The following is a 21,779-nucleotide window of genomic DNA, read 5'->3' as shown; positions in this document are numbered from 1 at the left end:
ATAGTAACACTAGTTCGTGGTGGCCTCTGTTGGGCCACCCGAGATACTACACTTGAAAACAACGTCCTCACTGCTCCGAGTTACCGTCTGCGTAACTGACCGAGGCGGAGCCCCCGAATTTGCACCGCCCTGACTTTTGGGTGAGCTGGGTGGTTTCTCCTCGTAGTGATAAAGGAGAGTAAATCTTTTTTTGCTTGTAATATCTATAGCAGAGAGCTGCTAAAAAAGCAAACCACCTCCTATTCTAATGGGTTTTTCTTAAGAAAAACACAGTCAGAAAAATTATTGTAAAACCAGATGGGAATTTGTACCCTAACATGCCACTATATGAGAATTCCCAGTTCGCCGCATTTTTGCTGCCTTGCTACTAGGATTTCTAATGTTTTGGCTACAGAACAGTTTGAATGCAAACAAAGCTGTCAGTTGTAAATAGACACTTCATGAGGTTTTATCCATACAAAACCATCCTGTATTAAACTTAAAAATTAACTTTTTTCCTAGGAGGAGCTTCAGAATGCCTTTTTTTGAGTTCCTGCCCTGTAAACTCTTCATGGAAGAGTAGCTTTCCAAGATTTTTCTTTATTTTAAGATCAGGATTCTGACTCTAGTCATAGAACACCTCTTTGCATAGCCCCTCCACACTCAGTCAGCCTCCCCTCAGAGACCTCTTGAGCCAGATATGGCTTCCACACTTCTAACAACTCCCACAGCATTTCTCTGCTACGAGTTTGTCCAACACCTCCATGAACCCTTCCTTCAGCACCTGTAACTTCCTTTGGCAAGGAGTCCCCCAGCTCAGCTGCCTGTTGCCTGGAGAACCACCTCCCCATGCTTATTTTGAGCTTGCTTTCTGACACCTTCGTTTGACACTCCCTAGTCACGTATTGGAAGGGACGGGGCTGCAGGCTGGCTGACATACAATGCACTAGTTGTAATTAATTATTTAGAAATAAAATCATTAAATTTGTACAGGTTCCTACACAAAGAGAGAGGAACGCCAGTATCAAGGTGTTGCCTTGTCTTCATAGGGCAGACTCCTATCTTAAATCCACAAGCAGTACTCCTGGAAACAAAAGCTTCTTACTTGTCAATGCCTTGTCCAGCAGCAAGCTCCTCTCTACCATTCCCCTGTTCAGCCTTGAAATCAAAGAGTGTAACTTTGTCCATCTCAACATCATAGAAACAGATCTTGGAATCAATGTTCCCATCTGCCTACAAGAAGGGGAAACAAAAGTTGCTGAAGCACGCAGACAAAGTTGAAAAAAGTAAAACTTCAGGTGGTATGTTCTTCTCATCTGATTCACACTCTCAGTTTTGTTTGCTGGTAATCACATGTTCTTTGGAACGTTCTTTGGAAGAAATATCAGAGAATTTCTTGCTGTTTTTCCATTTTAGTAAGGTAGCCTTTGATTTCTTTGAACCGCTACAAATTAGCTTTTGTAACTAAAATATTGCTTCCCTTTCTGGGTTGTTCTTCTCACCAAACGTACAAAACCTTAACATACCTTAATTTTAGTGTTCAGTTACATGCTTGGACATGACATTTCAAGACCCAATACACTGCATAGAAAATGTAGGTTTATTTCTGAGAAGTGAATCTTGTGTCTTCAGAATCTTCTTGAAGAGCACACCAGTCTATTAACTGACAGTCTCCTAGGGCGGTAAGGGAAGAGCTTTGCCTCACCTTGCTAACAAGGATGCTGACTTTATTGCCATTGGCATTGCACTTGACAGACGCAATGCCTCCAAGGCCAGGAAACAGCTCAGAGAAATTCTTGCTATTGCAGTGCACTTTTGCCTCTCTGTGGGAAGAAATAAAACTTAAATCATACGGTGGCAAGCAACTGGCCATATGCATCAGCCAAAACATTTTTCAAATTATGGGTAAAACTTTTAAAAACAAACTATTTAACAAACTGTTTCTACCTTACGACCCACTGTCCCAGACTCCAGCTTCCTCTCCAGAGAACTGCTGCAACGTGCCTTTCTTTCAGGAAGAAGTTAATAAGACACTCTTTCCTCGATAATCGGGAAGAATAAACTTCAATGCTCCTACAGGATTCCCAAAACAGGGCTATACAGCAAGAATATCCTACCAGAATTTTGAATTTAGAGGTCTGTTTTTCCTACATAAGTTGAATAGTACCGTGAATGTTGAATGTAGCCTGTCACATTAAAAAAACCCCACTGTATGGAAAACACTGCGGAGCAGAAGTCAAGAGACGTCACTGGGGCTGTGGCATTTCTATCATCTTACTGGTCACCTTCCCTCTGTACATAAGTTCCAGAAGATTGTATCGTTCACATACTTGACACCCACCCTTCCCCACGACTTTTTTTTATTATCTCAGAAGAATCTTACTGGCAGTATAGATACTAATCCAGCAATCATTTAGCAACAGAGGACAAATCTCATTAATCAAAAGAATGTGGCAGAAAGAAGTAATTTAGACCCATAATATGATCCATGAAAAAAAATCTTCGATTCTGTAAAAATAGCATTCTTGGATTACATGTTTAGATTTCTCATTTATTCTAAGTCAACTATGCTTGCTTTGAAATTAAAGAGTGTTACACTGTCATCATTTGAGAGGGGGTATTGTCATTATCAGTCGCAAAACTTTAACACAGCATGCAGGAGTTCAGTTACTTTCTCTCCACTATCAAACATCATAATCCAATATCTGTGCTAGTTACCATCTGCCCAAACCCAATAACCTTCAAATTGTGTCCCATGTGGAATTTGTGCCATCTCAACACAGGTAACGTGTTTCCAAGTAAGTAACTACCCTCAGTAAATTTGCGGACGACACCAAGCTGGGAGGCTGTGTTGATCTGCTCGAGGGTAGGGAGGCCCTTCAGAGGGATTTGAACAGACTGGATCGTTGGGCTGAGGCCAATGGCATGAGCTTTAATAAGGCCAAGTGCAGAGTCCTTCACTTGGGGTATAAAAACCCCAAGCATCGCTATAGGCTCGGGGAGGAGTGGCTGGAGAGCTGCCTGGCGGAGAAGGACCTGGGGGTCTTGGTTGACTACCGGCTTGATATGAGCCAGCAGTGTGCCCAGGTGGCCAAAAAGGCCAATGGGATACTGGCATGTATCAAGAATAGTGTGACCAGCAGGAGCAGGGAAGTGATCCTGCCCCTGTACTCGGCACTGGTGAGGCCGCACCTGGAATATTGTGTCCAGTTTTGGGCCCCTCGCTTTAAGAGAGATATTGAGCTCCTGGAGCGGGGCCAGAGAAGGGCGACTAAACTGGTCAAGGGGCTGGAAAATAAAACTTATGAGGAGCGGCTGAGGGAGTTGGGGCTGTTTAGCCTGGAGAAGAGGAGGCTGAGGGGAGACCTGATTACGGCCTATAAATACTTGAGAAGGGATGGTGGGGAGGTGGGGGAAGGGCTCTTTACATTAGTGATGGGTGATAGAACAAGAGGAAATGGGCATAAGCTTAGTCAGGGGAGATTCAGGTTGGATGTTGGGAAGTATTTCTTCTCTGAAAGGGTTGTCAGCCACTGGAATAGGCTGCCCAGGGAGGTGGTTGAGTCCCCATCCCTGGATGTGTTTAAGAATAGGGTGGATGAGCTACTTGAGGATATGGTTTAATGGGGATTAGGGATGGTTGGACTCGATGATCTCTAAGGTCTTTTCCAACCTAGAAATCTATGAAATCTATGAAACTAACTTGACTTTAGCATTCCTCTGCTGACAGCACGTAAGGAAGAGCAGAATCTGTCTCACTTGAGGTTTTTCGGCTTTTCAAAATTACATTGCCATTAGCAGAATGGCATTGCATTTTCCAACTGGAAGTCATGTCAAGCACGTATCTTTTTCATGGCACAGCTGTTCGTCAGCACGGGAACACACAGTCAAGTTTGAACAACATCAAGTAAACTTCTCTCTTAATCTAAACAGGAGAAGGAACAGTGTCCGCAATTCTAGGTTCACTTCCTCCATGGATTCACTGAATCAAGTTTCTTGATTTATGAGGAATTAAGAGACCTAGCTTTTTCTTTTTTTTCTTTTTCCTCTTTATTTCAACTCTTTTGAGATTAAGGGCTTGTTGAAGTTACCAGCTGAAACATGTGACCTCCTTGTCTTGGTCTGCCATAAATTGTGCACCCACTTTCAAATGCACATAAATATCCCTCACAATATCCTGTTGTTAAAATTGTTATTATTAATATTGTTACTCATCCCATGATTTGTCTAATAATTCTGTTGGTCTTCCCTTCCTTTAGGGACAGGCCACCCGTTCACACAGGCTGCACGTCTCGAGGTTCAAAGCAGCAATCGCTTTTCATCAGATCAAAACCAATTAAAGATTCCCCTACAGAAGATACACTCAGTTATTAACAGACGTTTTTAAAAGGCTTATTAATACCTGCGAGAGAGATCAAAGATTTTGAAGTGAGCCAAATCGGTTCCCACAGCCAGGAAATTTCCGCAGACATCCAAGAGGCACGGATTCCCCTCGGCTTCGGAGAACACCAGCAGCTGTTTAACTGTGCCCTGAGAAGAAAGGTGTCACACCAGGCTTGCCTGCTCAGAGCCCAGCTGGAAGGGACTCACTTTGCCACTAAGTTAAGTAACTGCTGAACTTCTACGTTAGACAAATCACTACCCGCAAAATGAGAGAAACTACACAATCACACACACGGTCTCTACAAATGCAATCTTGTGTTTCAGGTTGAAAACGAGATGTATAACCTCCAAAAAAAGTCTAAATTTACAAGTATCCTTCTGCAACAACTTCCTCTCCAGTAATACAACTTTTTCCGAGCTGTACTAAGAGGCATACAGAAATACGGGTCCCTGAAGGTCTTTTAATATACGGCTGCAAAAATAAATACATGAATTAAATCAGTCCTTATTGTGATAAATCCCACCCATTCTTGAATACAGTACTTATTTCTTCAATATCTTTCGCTTTTTGGTTCTCCCAGACTAGCAGAGGCTGCAAAGGTTAAGCAGAAGATTTTGCAGTAACATGCAGAATGTGCAGGGGGCATTTTTCATTATCTTATAAGAATAATCAGTATGTTCATCTTCCTGACAGTAATATACATACACGTATTCTAACCTGCATACAATTTTGATCCTCTTAAAGTCCAGCCCTTAGAGAATTCTGTTTTCTTTTATAAATACTTATTAGTTACAACGCAGTAGCATTTAAAGCGACAGGCTTTTTAAAGAACACAAAATCTCAAAGATCCTTCTGCCGAAATACTCAAAATATTTTTTCTGTGACAAAGGTAGAGTTAATAGATTTATAGAACATCCACTTAACATTCCAGCTGTAACAACAATCTTTGAAAGCAATAAGGCAAATATATTCGTCGCTTCATGGTTTCAGCAGCCCTCACCTGCCAAGTGCGGACCTGGACCCGATAGGGCTCAACTGTGTACAGATTTTCTCCATGCACGGACAGAACTGGAGAGTCACAAAGAAAAGAGCCTGAAACAATCACAATAAAGCCGTTGTTACAATAAACAGATTTTTTGAAAGGGAAAAAACAGGAATTTTTACTTAAAGCATTCAATTTCCACTGTCTTGCACTAAATCCATTTTTCAATCCGTCAGTCTCTACTGATTCCCAAAGTCCTTGGTGTTGCAGCCTTCCTCCATTCTGCCATTCCAACCAAAAGCTGAGACTCCTACTGAAAACACGTTTTGTACACTCTGCCCATGAAAACAAGTGGGAGAGGAAGAGGAAAGAGTTAATATGGGGAGTGAAAGAAAGAAAAAGACAAGTGCAGTGTGTGGTTCTGTTCAGAGAATTCATTTCTTCCTCCATTGAACCACAGCTGACGAGTGATAAAGGAACTCTGCCAGAGAAAAGGAGTGGCTCTGAAATAATTCCATGAGTGTTGTACACTGTTGGGACCTTGGTGGTAATAACACACTGATTCGGCATGGGAAAGTTATAAAATAAACGAGTAAATATAGACAAGATAAGCCACTTCTTGGAAAAAACTTGATGGTTCTTAAAAGACAAAGCCTAAACTCCAAAGATTTTGGATGGGATTGATGGAATTCTGCATGACCTGTTTCTCAAGGCACAAATATTTAGGGAGAATTAATCATAGAAAAAACTAATTTACTTGACTCAGCTGTATATACAGCAATTTACAGAACAGATTTTCCTGACAGTTAGGACTAAAACTCACTCCTTCCCAGTTCCTACGTAAGTGCTACGTAACCTTAATTACACTTTCTCCCAAGCAAAACAGAAAAGCCTTCGACAGGCATCATCATGACCTATCTGTAGAAGGCAACAAGAGCTGTAGCTATAAAGGTAGGAAAAAAATTCTCTTCTTAATCAACTGTTGGAATAATTTACTTCAAAAGAAGAAGCCTCATCCTTATATCATGTTTTACACAAGGCCCTAGATGGTACGCTAGCTCTGAGGACACCCTTCAAGGCCAGGTGTGACAGCCAGGTGTACATCTCATCTGTGGGAAACAGCAACAAGATGCTTGGTCTTGTCAAGGCAAGTCACGCACTGGGATGCCTGCGGAACTCTAAGAAGGAAGCACGTTTAGTCTGCAGATACTACCAGGATTGGGTTGTAGCTGAAGAGAGGTTAGAGGATATATATTTTAATTTTATGCCTACAGATGCACATCACCTTCAGTTTTACTTCTGTTGCTGTGCTCCTACTCATATCCAGGAGCATCAACATGTTCTGAGGTTAACCTACACATCATATCCCAGCACATTTAGTGAATAAAGCACAGATGTAGGAGTTGGCATTTCAGTTCTGGTTTTGTGGATGATTTTTATACCCTCATCTTTCTGTTCTGCAAAATGGGAATATGAAGTCTAATTAGTGTTAATATTTTTCACTTTGCAGTTATGATTACAGTCCGTCAGATATCATGAATGAAGAGAACATGCAACTTTCGATGAAGAGAACCACTGCAACTCTGATCAGTGTTCTAAGTCCTACCTGCACTTCTGAAGGTATCTCCTGCGCACTCAAAGACGGTAACTTGCTTCCCATTCCACAATACTACAGCATCCTAAAGTAATCAAAAAAAGCAAAAGAATGCATATATTCAGTTTCTTTTGGAATCATATAGGAATTCAGGCAATAACACAGCAAGACCTTCCAGTCAATAGCCACCATTCACTAGTTCCTCTCTATATCGAGTCGGAAAGCTTGTGATAAGCTCAAAATTCTCTGGTCAGCACCCAGGGAATTACTGAGTCGCTGTGCTATCTGAAAATCAGCTCCACTACAGCATCACAGCAATACTTCCATTACACAATAAATTGAACATCAAAGAAGGGTTATATTAAAGACTTAGAAAGTTTGGTCTCCAGACACGTAACTAGGCAAACGATCAAGCAAATAAATGAAAAATCCCAACTAACCTTAGTAGTGAAGACTCCGTTGACATTCATATCAACACGAAGACTGTGTGTAGCTCCTGTGCTGAAGGAGGTCACGTTAAACAGGTTGGGAGACACCTGCACGACGGCCACTTGCTGATGGAAATGAGATGACGTGGCCTGCTCGCTGAGGATCACCACAGAGCTCATGGTGTTCACCGCCAGCAGGTTTTTTCTGGACCCCCACTGCACACAATGGGAAGAGCAAAACAAACAAACAAAAAAAAAGGCACAACACACAATTCCATCGGAGATCTTGAACAGTTAGAGCAACGTCCCAAGACAGATGACAAGGAGTAGAATAGAATAAACATTTTTATATGTATACAAAGTCCTGCTATCTAAATATAGCTATAGTCAGACTAGAAATTATTAGAGATCAAAACTATTATTCTTGTTACCGAGCTGCTCAGACTGCCCTAGCCTAAGTAGAAGAGCTGGTTTTCAAATTAAAATCACTTTTATTTTCAGGATGTTACTGCACCACCTTACATTTACTACCGCAAAAGAGCATCACATATTTAAATGGCTTAATAATGTTGCGATACGTAAAGGCAAGTTGCGTGCACAGTTTCATCTTGATGACCATATTCTGTTCTGCAGTTTTGAGAGCCCTTTCGGTCCATGTCGTTCCAACTCCCTAGCAAAGAGTGCTAAATCACATGCATAAATACGGGGTCCAGAAGCACACTTCCCCCTTTCTCCTAGAAGAATTTCCAGGTTTCAGTTAACTCTTTTTCAACGGGTTCTATGAAGATTATCTTTCCCTCCTTTTAAGATTGAAAAATAGCACCTACATTCAGTTTCTAAAACTGAAAATACCTTACAAAATTCAGTGGGAGAAAGGGAAGATCTGTTCCCAAGACGGCTTGCAGAGACTCAGTTTTTAACACGCAGCTGATGAATTCTGTTATTAAAGTAATGCTGCCATTTTCATTCTTTCTTTCTACCCTCACATTTAAACAAGCACACCTGACACTGCTTCTGTTTATTCCTACCGAAGGATGGTTCCTTCCAGAAAGCACTGTGGCAACCAGCTGACCACACGCGAACCCTTCGCACGTACCACGTTAGCCAGAAGTGATCCAAACTCCAGTTTGGAAGCTGGAACTATGCGTGGGAGTGCAGGGGTGCTACTCCTGAGCTACTACACACTTGCTGTGCAGGTGCTCCTTGGTGAGCCCAGTCCATAGTTCCCTCAGGGCTGGGCCAGGGAACAAGCACAGGGGTTTGGGGTTGGCTTTTTGTTGGGGGCTTTGGATTTTTTTGATCTACCAGGGACCATTCATACAGACATACTTTCATGGACGAGATAAATTATAAAGTTTCTTGGAGCTGTAGAAAATCCCTTTGAATTCCAAGAGCTTCTCTATCCTTGCACAACTGGTAAGCTCCATAAACTCCAGGGAGATGCCAAGTCTCTAAGGTCTCTGCTTCCCTCAAAATTATTTGAAGTTTCATATTCATTTCCTGACACATTGATATTTCTGCAGCTATACCTTTCCAACACTGTTTTAAATAGCTGTGTTTGGAAATAATTTCATTTTATTCAAGAGCACGATCTAAGAAATAAAGCTATTTTGCACGGTTTGTTCAGGATTTTCTTTTTAATGGCACTTAGTTACAATTAACTAGACACTACACTGCACAACAGATGAGCTAGAGCGCGTTTCCCAACCACCTCTCTTTTGAAGCCACCATATCAGGTTCAAAAGATGAGGTTGGCAAGGAGTCAAATGAAGTTATTGCTGCCCTTTGACTTCACCATGGTGTAAGGCTTTCTATTCCAAGGTTTTCATGGTAATATAGGAAAAGGCTTTTATAGGAATTTCCAAAAGATTTTTTGAAAATCTTTTGCAAAATATTTTTCGGACTGCAAGGATTATAATGAAAAATTATCTAGCGTTTCCATAACTAAAGACAGCTTTACAACACGAGATAAAAACGTGGTGATTGTTGACAATTGTTTGGCAATGCTTTTGTTTATGCTAACAAACATTGGGAACAAGGTGCTATTTCTGGACAGCACTCCATATCCTGTTATCTGGAAAATGCTTGAATAGTCAAGCTGACATAAACACCTATATCTCTTCCCTTCCCTCGGCTCACTAGCAGATGTATAACGTGCTACCGGCACACACTACTTCCTATATCCTGGGCCTTTTGTTACTGAAGCATCTTAACAAAAGAGCTGAGCTCTCCCCTGGAGCAGTACTCAGGGTTTAATTTTGTAAGCAGGACTCTGACACAGACCCTCACTATACGCCAACCCAGAGGAAGCAAATGCTGTTGCTCTCTAAATACTTTCCATTCTTATATGACAACAGAATAAAAGAAAACATAAAATTACTTTCTCTTGCAAGGCACCAGAAATATTTCAGATTTACGTTTCTTCTGAAAAATAATAAGTATTGTCCTCACATATTAAGCACAGCAGGAGGCAATGGCTTTAAACTGGAAGAGGGGAGATTTCGATGGGATCTAAGGAAGAAATTCTTCCCTCTGAGGGTGGTGAGGCACTGGCACAGGTTGCCCAGAGAAGCTGTGGCTGCCCCATCCCTGGAAGTGTTCAAGGCCAGGTTGGATGAGGCTTTGGGCAACCTGGTGTAGTGGAGGGTGTCCCTGCCCACGGCAGGGGGGTTGGAACTGGATGATCTTTGAGGTCCCTTCCAACCCAAACTGTTCTGTGGTTCTATGATTCTATAACAGAAACTCTAAAAACCTGGAAAAAACTTAATAATAGGGTACAACAAGCAAGCAAACCAAAAAATGCTGGAGAATCTAAAAGCACAAGCTTTGCCTTTTAGCAGGACGGTGATGGTCAAACAAGCTGACTGCTAATGTGAAACATCTTTAATTTAAACTTACAATTGTAACTCATTTCTCTTTTGCGTATATCAAAATATTAATGAGTATAGAATGACAGTGTTTAAGCTTACTGTGACAACTGAAAATATTTCAAATAAATAAAAACGCTGCACCCGGACACTTAACAGACAATTAAAAATTTTTAATTAAAAAATTAAAAATTAAAAAATTAAAAATTACTTTTAAATTAAAAATAAATATTACAATACCATGTATGGTTATAATCTTCAGCATTGAAAATATTGTAAATAGCAGCAGAAATGTTTTAAAGCATTGGTTTTAAAAATTTGTAAAAAAACTTATCATCCACATCTAGTCTGACACTGTCACACACAAAATCATCTAGCAAACAAGATACATTTTCTGACAAAAAAGCAGTTGAAACATCATTTTGTGTATAAAAATACAGCATTCCCTTCTAGATGGCACATCTCCTCACCACAGAACATTTGGTTGTAAATACATCTTTTTATTTTTGCAACAACCAGTAAGAGCAAACTTTACGATGAGAAAGTGACTAAAAAGAAGAAAATTATCTACAAATGAAATCATGCATTTAGTCAGATTTTATTGCTCGTTATTTTAATAAATTTATGTAAATTTGACATTTCTGACAATGTGCCTTTTCCAGAAAACAATTCCAGGGTGCTGAAACCAAAGGGTTTGCCAATGAGACATATAATGAAGGGATGTTTGGATTTAAGGACTGTGGATTCTCCCAGACGGAGATGTATTTCATAGATTTCATAGATTTTCTAGGTTGGAAAAGACCTTGTAGATCATCGAGTCCAACCATCCCTAATCCCCATTAAACCATAGCCTCAAGTAGATCATCCACCCTATTCTTAAACACATCCAGGGATGGGGACTCAACCACCTCCCTGGGCAGCCTATTCCAGTGGCTGACAACCCTTTCAGAGAAGAATAGATTTCAGAGAAGAATAGATTTGTGCTCCGGCGTGTTATCTTGCTGAGCATTTCAGCCCTGCCTGTAACAGAACAGCTACAAACAGCTCATATTTCTGCCCATTTCAATTTTAAAAGTTACTTGACCCTGATGTTTTTTCCTCTTTCTTCTGAAGGAGGACCAGCCTCCACTGGTGCACACATCTGTATGACAGCAGCCATATTCATCTGTTGCACAGATGATCTACTCATTTAATGTTTGTGAAGCTCTACTAACATGCAAGATGACTCCTTCCTGTCTTACCTTTATCTGAGTGACATTTCCTTCGAGTTCCGTGGGTGCCTGGAGCTTCCACTTCTCCTTGCCCTCCAAAGCCCGTGTGCTCTGACAGGATCCTGCTGCTTTCCTCCACATGGCTACTCTCCCTTTGTTCGTACCAGCTGCCAAGAGACCTGCCATTCACAAACCTTTTAGGCATTTCATATCTCGCACTTCAGAAAAACAAACCCACTGTATACAAAGCAGGAGGCAGCCTAGCTCTGGTTCTAAGGTACTTCTAGAGAAGCCTTCTTCTAGCAGCGTCCATTTCTTTGCCTTCCTGCAAACCAGCACCCTAGTCCCGAACTGGAGAAACTTTCTGGAGAAACCTTCTAAAACAATAGAAGAAGTTTCACGTGGCAAGCTCATTTTCTAAGATACCACATGAAGTTATCTTTTTAAATATATCAGACAATCGTTTCATTTTAACCATTCATTTTTGCATAGCTGGTTTTGCAGTCACCGTAGGCAAGTCATCACTGAAAACCATTTCAGCAGACACTAGCTATGCTTACGCTGGCAAACAAGGTGATGCATAGGAGTAGTTCTGTAGAAAACATCTGTTTTAAGGACCTGACGTCCACACTATACATGTTTAGTGAGTTCTACTCTGCATTAGCTCTACTATGGGCTTGTAGACTGAATGCCCACAACATGCTGGAGCACACTAGGTACACTCCAGGAGTACTTGTAGCAGTTCAGTGCCAAAGGGACTGCAGCTTGTGTGCTGGGGGACAACTCCACACCGAGACAAAGCGTGGTATCAAATGATCTCACTGTTCCTTCAAAAGTACACTCCTGAACTAAAATGCTTCCCCATCACATGCTGTTACTGAAACCCTCAGTAACAAGACAAACATACTGAAATGCCTGCGGGGCACTGAAGGGTGAGGTTTGACAGGTTTAGGACCCAGAGATCACAGATGCCGTGTTATTCCTCACCTTTAGCACTGCAGTAAGAAACACAGTTAATGCACTCTCCTCCCTCAAAGCCAAATTGCACATCTGGGGAGAGCACATAGTTCTCATCTCGGTCCAAATCCCAGAACCTAAGGTACACAAAACAAGTGTTAACAATGCTTTTCCTTCCAGGTGTCTTGCTAAACACAGTCAATAGGATGCTGTACATGGCATTAATTTGCTATTTCCATAATGCCCAGTTCATTCGATTTTTAATTGTCAGCAGCTGCCTCTGGAATGTGAATTCCTTAACAATCTCCTTCCTTTTCCTTTGACTTTTTAATCTGCAGCAGGTATTGTGATATTCTCCTATAAAGAAAGGAGTCAGAAGCAAACCTAGCTTTAAGAAAAAGAGAAAAGAAGTGAGGTCTAGTTGCAATTTTCCTCTTCTCTACTTAGGCTTCCTCCTCTATATTAAGAATATTCCTTGGTTAACCAGTAGTCCTTTGGATTCCAGATTTATTTTCTAGAACTAAACATTGTCAACAAAAATATTCCTCTTTGATACTTGCACAAAATTAACAGATGATTTTGTCGGATCGTAGCAGATAGAGGCTCAAGAAAGTGATCTCGTGCTGTTTATAGAACACTCCCATCCTCCCAAAAAAGTTACAGGAAACAGGTAGAGCAAGTCATAGTAAAGACAGGAAAAAAGAGATTTAATACTATTTTTAAAAAGATGCAAAAAGTAAAAATTACTGAACTCAGTAACACAGCAGCATGGCAAAGCAACACACTTAGTTTAAAGAGTTATAGATAGAAGTAACCTGACAAGAAAGCTCTTTTTTTCCTGTTGCTGATGCTATGACTATCCTAAGAATCAGACAATCACAGTGGAAAGAACAGCAAAGTGCCTATCTTTTTCATGCAAAAACCAAAATGGATACATTTTCAGAAGAAAGCAACAGCAGCTCTCAAAAAAGGAACAGATTTGGGTACTACTGCCTGACAAAATAAAATAACTAGAGAGAAAGATACATAGAACTAGCTTTTGTCCTCAAGGAAACAGATTTTTCATTTCATTTCTCTATTTATTTAGAGAAACAAAATTAGAAATATTGGGAGTTTTTTCATTCTTGTTAAAAAAAAAAATCAGTAAAACATTCAGTCCACTGCAGACCATAAACCTTCAGCTAGCACTTCGATGGGCAGCCAGAGCAGCTTTCAAGCAGGATTCTTACCTGATGACCGTCTCTCCAAGTGCTGTAACCACGAGGCTATGATCTATGAAAATGATGTCAGCAGAATGACCTGTCTTCCCACTCAACTTCACCTGTTAGCCGTAAGTAAATAAATACACTTACAAAAGGCAGGAAGAATACACTGACAGTAAGCATCTGAATTGCCTCGTTTGGCTGCCAAGGTAGAAGATAAGAATGACCAGACCTGTCTGTCACTTCAGATAGACCAACAGTTTCTCCCAGACACTGATCACCACTACATGCATCAAGAATATGATGTATAAATTTAATAAAAGAAGCCTCGTCATGCAGTGAGTAGGTAAGGAGCAGCCTTCTCTCTCGTGGTAGATCTTCTCTTACAACTTCGTAAAGGTTGCTTTAAAATGTGCAATACCAAATCTTACTTCAAGTTAAAAATAAATAACAATTAATAAGTTGTGTAATACACAACTGCTCAGTCTTTTTTGATCTTAGATAAAAAGAAAAAAATCTTAGAAACGCGAAGGTTTGGGTTCCATCCTCCCAAGCAGTATTCTCCAACAGCGCAGTATTTTATTTGAGTCAAGGTGATTACACATGTCCTGGATGAGGTCAGTTTGGTTTTTGTCCATGTGCAAAATGATTTTTGGGCCACTATCTTCTTCTTTGTGATTCTGTGACTTGTGGGTTGCTATTTGTTAAAAGCTTCCCAGCCTTTGCAGCTGTGAGGAAGACTTTCACAACATGAGAACTAAACCATCTTTCAGATTCGCAAAGATAATATCAGCAGGAGGAGGTACTGCTCCTACTAACCTGAAAGACACACAGCTCTGAGTGACTGATGATGATAAACCCGAGGACACAGGTTATCAACTGCTTATCCACACCATATTTTAACAAGTATTTGATTATACTGGAATTTCCAATTCTTCTCTAATTCACTAAGACAAGGTAAATGAAGTGTAAAAGGATAAACATAGGGTCAAAATGAAAGAGACTAAGAAAAAACAAGATGAAAACCATCTTTTCAAGTTCAATAATACATTACTCTATTCCACTTCTAAATGAGCATATATTTGCTTATCGAGGCATTATTTGAGAAACAAAAATGAAAGGTGACTCATGTTTAAGCAAAAAATGTGATAATCAAAAAACCCTAACAAACTCTTATAAAGATTAAACATTGCAACTTGATCCTCTAGTGTCACTCCTACCTTCAGGAGCTCTTCTGCCTCTCCCTCCAGAGTTACTGCATGCAAGGACAACTGCAGGTTCTCTGTTACTACAACTAAAACGCCTCTTTCCTCCAGGAACAGAAGCTTTTGGATGAGACTGTCTGTGGACAGCAGATGCCTTGTCTTCCCTTTCTCATTCACATAATGCACAGAACCTGTAATACACATGAACAAGGTATAGCTGTTAGTTAACAGGTTTTAGCTACAAAAATCAAAGTTGCTGCTTTCTACCTTCATAAAATATTCCTCAAGTGCTGAAAAGGTAAAACTAATCACAATTCCTTTGTCTTCTAGTTTGTAATCACAATTCCTTTGTCTTCTAGTTTGTCTCAGGATATACTATAATAGTTGACCAGAGCAATAAAACAAAACTTATTCACTTTTTCCCCATCTAGGAAATCCAGAGGAGAACTATTTAAATGTTATCACAAATACTTTTATACTAAAATTAAACTTTCTGCATATGTGTGCATGAATGATGGCTTCTGAAATCTTCAGTATTAATAATAATTTGTGCAAGAAGAACAGCAGCTAACAATGGCACAATTTACAGCAGAGTCTAGATTACAGAAAACTGGGGATATGAAGTCGTTCGTTGCTTCGAAGTGCTCCACCACACACACTAAATACAGCTTTTCTACATGAAAATACATAATATTATATAAATGTGGCATTTCAAACCAGCACAAACCAAAAAACCCTATGAAATGAAGTAATATTTTCCCAAAATAGTTGAAATAGAAAACAAATGTATAAGAACGAACATTAAGGATCCACACTAAAATTTGCACCCAAGAGGCAATATGATGTATCTAGGCAAAGAGAATGCTCTAATTTCCAAAACTCTTGCAAATATGTCATCCTCTATATTCCAATTGTATTAAAAAAAAAATTAAAAAACCAAACTCCTCTCCCAACCTCCTCCCACACCGCTGCATTTTGTCTCTGAAATAAAACACCGAGCAGATAACTTTATTTACCTTGCTAAATCACAGAACGGTTTGGGTCAGAAGAGACCTTTAGAGATCATCTAGTTCCAACTCCCCTGCCATGGGCTGGGACATCTTCCACTACACCAGGTTGCTCAGAGCCCTGTCCAACCCAGCCTTGAACACTTCCAGGGATGGGGCAGCCACAGGTGTCTCACCACTCTCTCAATAAAGACTCTTCTTCCTTACATCTGTTCTAGATCTCCCCTTTGTCAGTTTATAACCATTACCCTTGTCTTAGAATCATAGAATGGTTTGGGTTGGAAGGGACCTCAAAGATCATCCAGTTCCAACCCCCCTGCCATGGGCAGGAACACCTTCCACTACACCAGGTTGCCCAAAGCCTCATCCAACCTGGCCTTGAACACTGCCAGGGATGGGGCAGCCACAGCTTCTCTGGGAAACCTGCTCCAGTGCCTCACCACCCTCAGAGGGAAAAATTTCTTCCTTATATCTCATTGAAATCTCCCCTCTTCCAGTTTAAATCCATTGCCCCGTGTCCTGTCACTACACACCCATGTCCAAAGCCCCTCTCCAGCTTTCCTGTAGCCCCTTTAGGTACTGGAAAGCTGGAAGGTCTCCCTGGAGCCTTCTCTTCTCCAGGCTGAACAGCCCCAACTCTCTCAGCCTGTCTCCAGAGCAGAGGTGCTCCAGCTCTCGGATCATCTTCATGGTCTCCTCTGGACCCGCTCCAACAGCTCCATGTCCTTCTGATGTTGAGGACCCCAGAGCTGAATGCAGCACTGCAGGGGGGTCTCAGGAGAGCAGAGCAGAGGGGCAGAATCCCCTCCCTCGCCCTGCTGGGCATGTTTCTTTCGATGCAGCCCAGGATACGGTTGGCTTTCTGGCCTGTGAGTGCACATTGCCAGCTCACATCCAGTTTTTTATCCACCAGTATGCTCCAGTCCTTCTCCACAGGGCTGCTCTCAATCCATTCATCGCCCAGTCTGTGCTGATCCTGGGGATTGTTGGGATAATTCTCCAACGTAGCATTCTCTATCACAGATATCTGCTTATTTTAGCAATACACTAGCAGATTACTGACTGAATCTGAGTTTTATGGGATCTTTTACAAGAAACAGAGAGCCCCTTGATCTTATGTGCCATCTGAAATAGTTTCACAAGTTAAATTAACCTTCTGTACTTCGACATTACCATACAAAGCCTCAGGTATTGCACAGATAACATCACCCACTATTTTGAAGCTACTCAGGCGGTCAGGCAGAGAGTTACAGCGTTCTGAGGATCTGAGTTAATCTCTGAGAAAATTTTCATGCCGTATCACCCAAGAGCCTGATCTCAAAAGTTAAGAAAACTGAGCTAATCAAATAGAGCAAACAACTCTGAGATTCAGAAGACGAACAGCAGCAGAAAGTGTGCGCTGTTTGGGAAATACAAAGGGCACCAGGAGGGGATTATTACTCATGACCTGAAATATCTGCGGTGAAGGCAAACAAGGGCACAGTCAGTAAAAAATATCAGGATGCCTTCCACTCTTCAGATCATGTCCCACCACCTGTGCCAGGCATCTCAAATGTTCAGCAACGAAGATGATTCTTTGTGGTCACGGAAAGAGTTGCCAAACAACCTCCGAAAATTGGCATCTGTTCAGGTATCCTCTCTTCAGAGAAGCATCTCATGTAACGTGTTACCTGGACTGCCTCTAAAGTTTTTCTGCAAAGATCAGTGTTTTGGAAGCATCACAAAATATCTAGACTAATAAATACTGGAAACTTGGGAGTTTTTTGTTTTGTTTTGGGCTTTTTTGAGAAGCTGAATTGTTTATTTAGTTTTGCTTTAAAAGATGCTCTATTGTCTTTAGTCAAATCCCTTTTGAGATATTGAAAAGCATGCAATAAGAATGTGGGGGGTTTAAAATTCATTTTTATTAAACAAGTTTGGGCTGAGAATTCATACTTTAGGGGAAATTTGCAGGCCACTTTTAAACCCTAGGAAAAAATTAACTAACTCTGAATTTACGACAGATCACTAACTAGATTAAGAACAGGGTCCAAAATACATATGCCCAAAACAAGGTAGGCAATGAGACTGCTGGAAAGAAACAGTGTCATTTGACTGAAATTTGAGAAGTTGCTACGGGAGGCCCGAGAAACAAGCAGGATGCAGAGCCTGGCCTGGATGGAGCTGCGCACCACCACAACAGCGGCTTCGGAAGTGAGGCTGCAACAGGCACAGCTACTCAAAGATTCCCTCCCTGTATGTTTCAGAAGTGCCCTGTACCCCTTTTTCATGGAAATTGTTCACATCTAGTGAAGAGGCTCGGAACCCACCATCACAGGAAGGTACAGCCCACGGTTTTTTAAAAGAAACATGGAGCTGGACAGTGCTGCTCCTGCAATCATACGGAAGCTATGCGGGTGCAAATGATGGGTCTCATTCTTGATCATGTAAACACTGAATCAAGCTGTAATCGAGCTGCAGGACTAGCACAACTTCAATGTTTTTTGGAGGAGCTAACACCTGAATCGAGAGGATTACACGCTCAAATCACCTACCAGAAACATACTCGTCATGATACTTGTCACACATATTCTGGCTCCTGTCCAAAGAGTTAACAGGTTAGAGAGGCAGGAGGCTTCATGAGAACAGCCTGGGTGGGAAGAAAATGAGCTGGGAGCAAACTAGTACCCAGAACAGTAAAAGGGAAAGGAAAAGACAAACAGCAGGGAAGAAAACTAGCAAAACAGATATTCTGTCTTTTTTTGCTTCCTTAGACTGAAGCATCGCTTCAAAGCATGAGAAAAAAGTGAAAAAGTAAATGAATAATTTACTATAAAAGATATGTTCTAACAGCATTTGCCTATTTTTAGGGAAAAAAAAACACAACACATGCATTATTTTGAAGTTTTGCACAAAATGCTGACAACTTCTCAGTAGTTAGATGACTTTCCTTACACTCACTTCTTTGAGAATCTGACTAACTCAATACCTTTAGTGGCCTTTTGGAGAGGGCTCACCCTGAAGATGCTGAGATTTTAATAATTTTATTCATTTCTTCTTACCAAACATTCTTCAACCCCTATGAATACTCTACCCAGTTAGATATATGAACTGGGAACATATAGATAGTTGGATATATGAATGTGACAAACATATGGATACACTCCAGATGTCAGATACATGAAAACAGGACTATTGTGCACTGAGGTATTTTGAAGCATTAAGGAGACAAAATTCCAGCACACTGGAAAAGTGGTTTTGCTCTTACCATCTGTCAAAGTGACAAAGAAGGACAGCCCTTCCTGGAGTCCCATTTTCAGAGGTGCTCCTGTCCCAGGTTTTCTCCAGTTAAACATATCCAAGGCCTTCTCATCACCACCCACAGCTGCTTTTGCCAGCTGCACAAAGTCCCTGCAAACAGAGACACTTCATTTCCAATTCCTTGCACAGCAGAGTACTTTCCACCTCAAAGAATGGACGAGTAGCTAATAAAACACATTGTAAAGAGAGAATAAAGATGTTTCATATGCTGATTGGAAAAAAGATAGACTCAAAAAGATACAAAGAAAATTTTAATACTAGTTTTCATTTGCATCGTTTCACCTTTTTTCATAAGCATTATTTTTACAGAGATGTAAAACAGAAGTGGCCCAGACAAGGGAATTTTTTTTTTTACTACAGCTGTTTCCTATTTCTTGTTTGAAGAGGAAAGAAATAGTAATGCTTAAGAACTGACCTCTAATTTAATTGTTCTTGCCAATAATTTAATGGATAATTATGTTTTCAGTGTGCTTTCTGCTTTTCACAGTCAGCAACACTGCTAATTAGAAGAACCAAAGGAAGAAGAGTCAACAGCAACAGAGAGAAAGGTCTGGGCAAAAGGAAGATGATGTGTTGCTGCATACAAGACACAAAGAGCAGAGTGGGAAAAGAACCTGGGAATAAAGGACAGTTAGGAGAAGAACTTTTTAACATGTATTTAAAAACAGGTTTGTCTGTGAATCGGATTTTCTTCTTGTGCAACGGGAGAAAGACGCGGTGTACCAGTGCCCGGGTGGGCACAGCACTTACTCGGCCGGAGGGGGTGGTCGAAAGACGCAGTGAGACAGCCCCTTTCCATACTCCTGTTGGAGCAGGGCAGGATCCTGCACTCTGCCTCGCTGGTCCGTTCTCCACAGAACCAAGACACCGTGCTAGAAAAAGACAACAGTTCATTACATTTTGCACACAGGTGAGAATCCAGACTCCAGCTACTCAGTGCATATAAAAATAAACTTTTTATCAACAGAGCAACACCTTTCCTTTCATCTAGCTGACAACGTACAATTACTCCCACTTAAAATCAAGCCACAAGGAATAAAAATTATCTTTAACATTATATTATTTGTTTATTTAAAAACAATTTATCTAAAAAAGCTTCTTGGTCCTATCCAGTCTTAGTAAAATGACAATCATAGAATCATAGAATGGTTTGGGTTGAAAAGGACCTCCAAGATCATCTTGTTCCAACCCCCCTGCCATGGGCAGGGACACCTTCCACTACACCAAAGGTTGCTCAAAGCCTCATCCAACCTGGCCTTGAACACTTCCAGGGACGGGGCAGCCACAGCTTCTCTTGCTGACAGAGCCATTAAATGGAACAGCCTTGGTTCTCCTCTGCAAGTAGCATATGCAAATCTTTTTTAGGTAACTCCCTTTCCACTTTTTTCTTTCAAGCAGTCTGATTGCTAAAAGAAAAGATGCTGAGATAAAGCACAGTAAGGCATAAGACACGCATCCCTGAGTAAGTGCATGTAGCACTGATAAGGTGAGCATGGGTATATGACTAGGCACGTGTGGAGTCCCCAGATGCAGACAATCTAAGGAAAGAACCTCAGAATTTCAGAAGCTTTCCTTTTCTTTCAGAGTAGACATTCTAGTACAACAAGAATTCATTTTTAGAAACAGATCTTAGTAACCAGAAGCATCCTAGATGCTGCAGAAAGGAAGACTGGTCAGCTGGCACAGGTTCTGAAGGTAACACGTGTTTTGCCAGGCCAGCTCAGAACAAGCACCAAACCCCTGGTAAGCAGAAAGAATGGAGAAGGCAGAGAAGCAAAAAGACATTTCAGCATGACGAACACTTTCACCATCCCAACAAACTGACTTATTCTACAGCCTTACAGCTGGAGTTTTAAGATTATTATCAGAGAGTATTGCTCAGGGAACCAAATTGCGTTTGGAGACCCTCTGTATAAGCATCACATGAAAAAACAGCAACAATTTGCAATATCAGGTTCAATCTCGTTTTGTTTCATTAAGACAGACAACAATACAGTGGTATCATAGTGGTATTATACGGTTCTATTTTCCTTTACTGTTTCCAATGGAGCATAGTCTTTCTAGAAGTGAAAGACCAGTAGCAGTGGTACAATCTAAACACTTATTCTTCACAATCCTAACTGGAAGCCACACAAGATGCAGCTGAGGCCTTCCAAGGTAACATTTCCTCCTTTTTTTCCCCTCAAAGAATCAAGGTTCTAACTTCTTGGGTCTTACAATAAACAGTTTTAGGTGTAAATATTAAGTGCAATGCTGTCTCTTGCAGCTTAAAGAACGTGACACAGCTGTGCATCTGTGAAAGTGCTGTACTCCCGTTCCAGGAGGCCACTTGCAGTTCATACTATGTTTGCTGGTTACCTCTGGAAATCACAGTATCCTATGGGCAGAGAATGGATGGAGAGCAGCCCTGAGGAGAAGGACTTGGGGGTGCTGGTTGATGAGAAGCTCACCATGAGCTGGCACCGTGTGCTGGCAGCCCAGAAAGCCAACTGTGTCCTGGGCTACTCTTCAGGCATCTCCTATCTTCGCCATCATCCTTAACAGCCCAAAGATTTAGCTTCTTGTTACGGAGGCTATTTGCCTTATAAGTAGGTTTTCATTACAGAAAGCACCCACATTCTTAGGATTCTTTTGTGTGATGGTAACCCGGAAGTCATCTCTGT

At 41.0% G+C, this 21,779-nt stretch overlaps 1 protein-coding gene across 2 annotated transcripts in view; it reads right to left on the bottom strand.

Annotated features, from left to right (window-relative positions):
• Nucleotides 1–21,779, bottom strand: part of IFT140 (intraflagellar transport 140) — an 80,850-nt gene that overhangs the window by 54,856 nt on the left and 4,215 nt on the right. For both annotated transcript variants that reach the window (XM_086622100.1, XM_086622101.1), the window contains exons 3-14: nucleotides 19,867–19,988; nucleotides 19,064–19,206; nucleotides 14,825–15,000; nucleotides 13,632–13,723; nucleotides 12,433–12,539; nucleotides 11,476–11,624; nucleotides 7,380–7,583; nucleotides 6,952–7,024; nucleotides 5,364–5,455; nucleotides 4,382–4,509; nucleotides 1,685–1,802; nucleotides 1,085–1,212 (exon numbers count right to left, since the gene is read on the bottom strand). In XM_086622100.1, coding sequence (XP_086478226.1) covers nucleotides 1,085–1,212; nucleotides 1,685–1,802; nucleotides 4,382–4,509; nucleotides 5,364–5,455; nucleotides 6,952–7,024; nucleotides 7,380–7,583; nucleotides 11,476–11,624; nucleotides 12,433–12,539; nucleotides 13,632–13,723; nucleotides 14,825–15,000; nucleotides 19,064–19,206; nucleotides 19,867–19,988 — 1,532 coding nt within the window. The remainder of the gene's footprint in view (nucleotides 1–1,084; nucleotides 1,213–1,684; nucleotides 1,803–4,381; nucleotides 4,510–5,363; nucleotides 5,456–6,951; nucleotides 7,025–7,379; nucleotides 7,584–11,475; nucleotides 11,625–12,432; nucleotides 12,540–13,631; nucleotides 13,724–14,824; nucleotides 15,001–19,063; nucleotides 19,207–19,866; nucleotides 19,989–21,779) is intronic.

This window comes from Tauraco erythrolophus, chromosome 17 (assembly GCF_009769465.1).
Source record: "Tauraco erythrolophus isolate bTauEry1 chromosome 17, bTauEry1.pri, whole genome shotgun sequence".
NCBI classification, from domain to species: domain Eukaryota; kingdom Metazoa; phylum Chordata; class Aves; order Musophagiformes; family Musophagidae; genus Tauraco; species Tauraco erythrolophus.
This window is presented reverse-complemented; position numbering and strand designations above follow the sequence as displayed.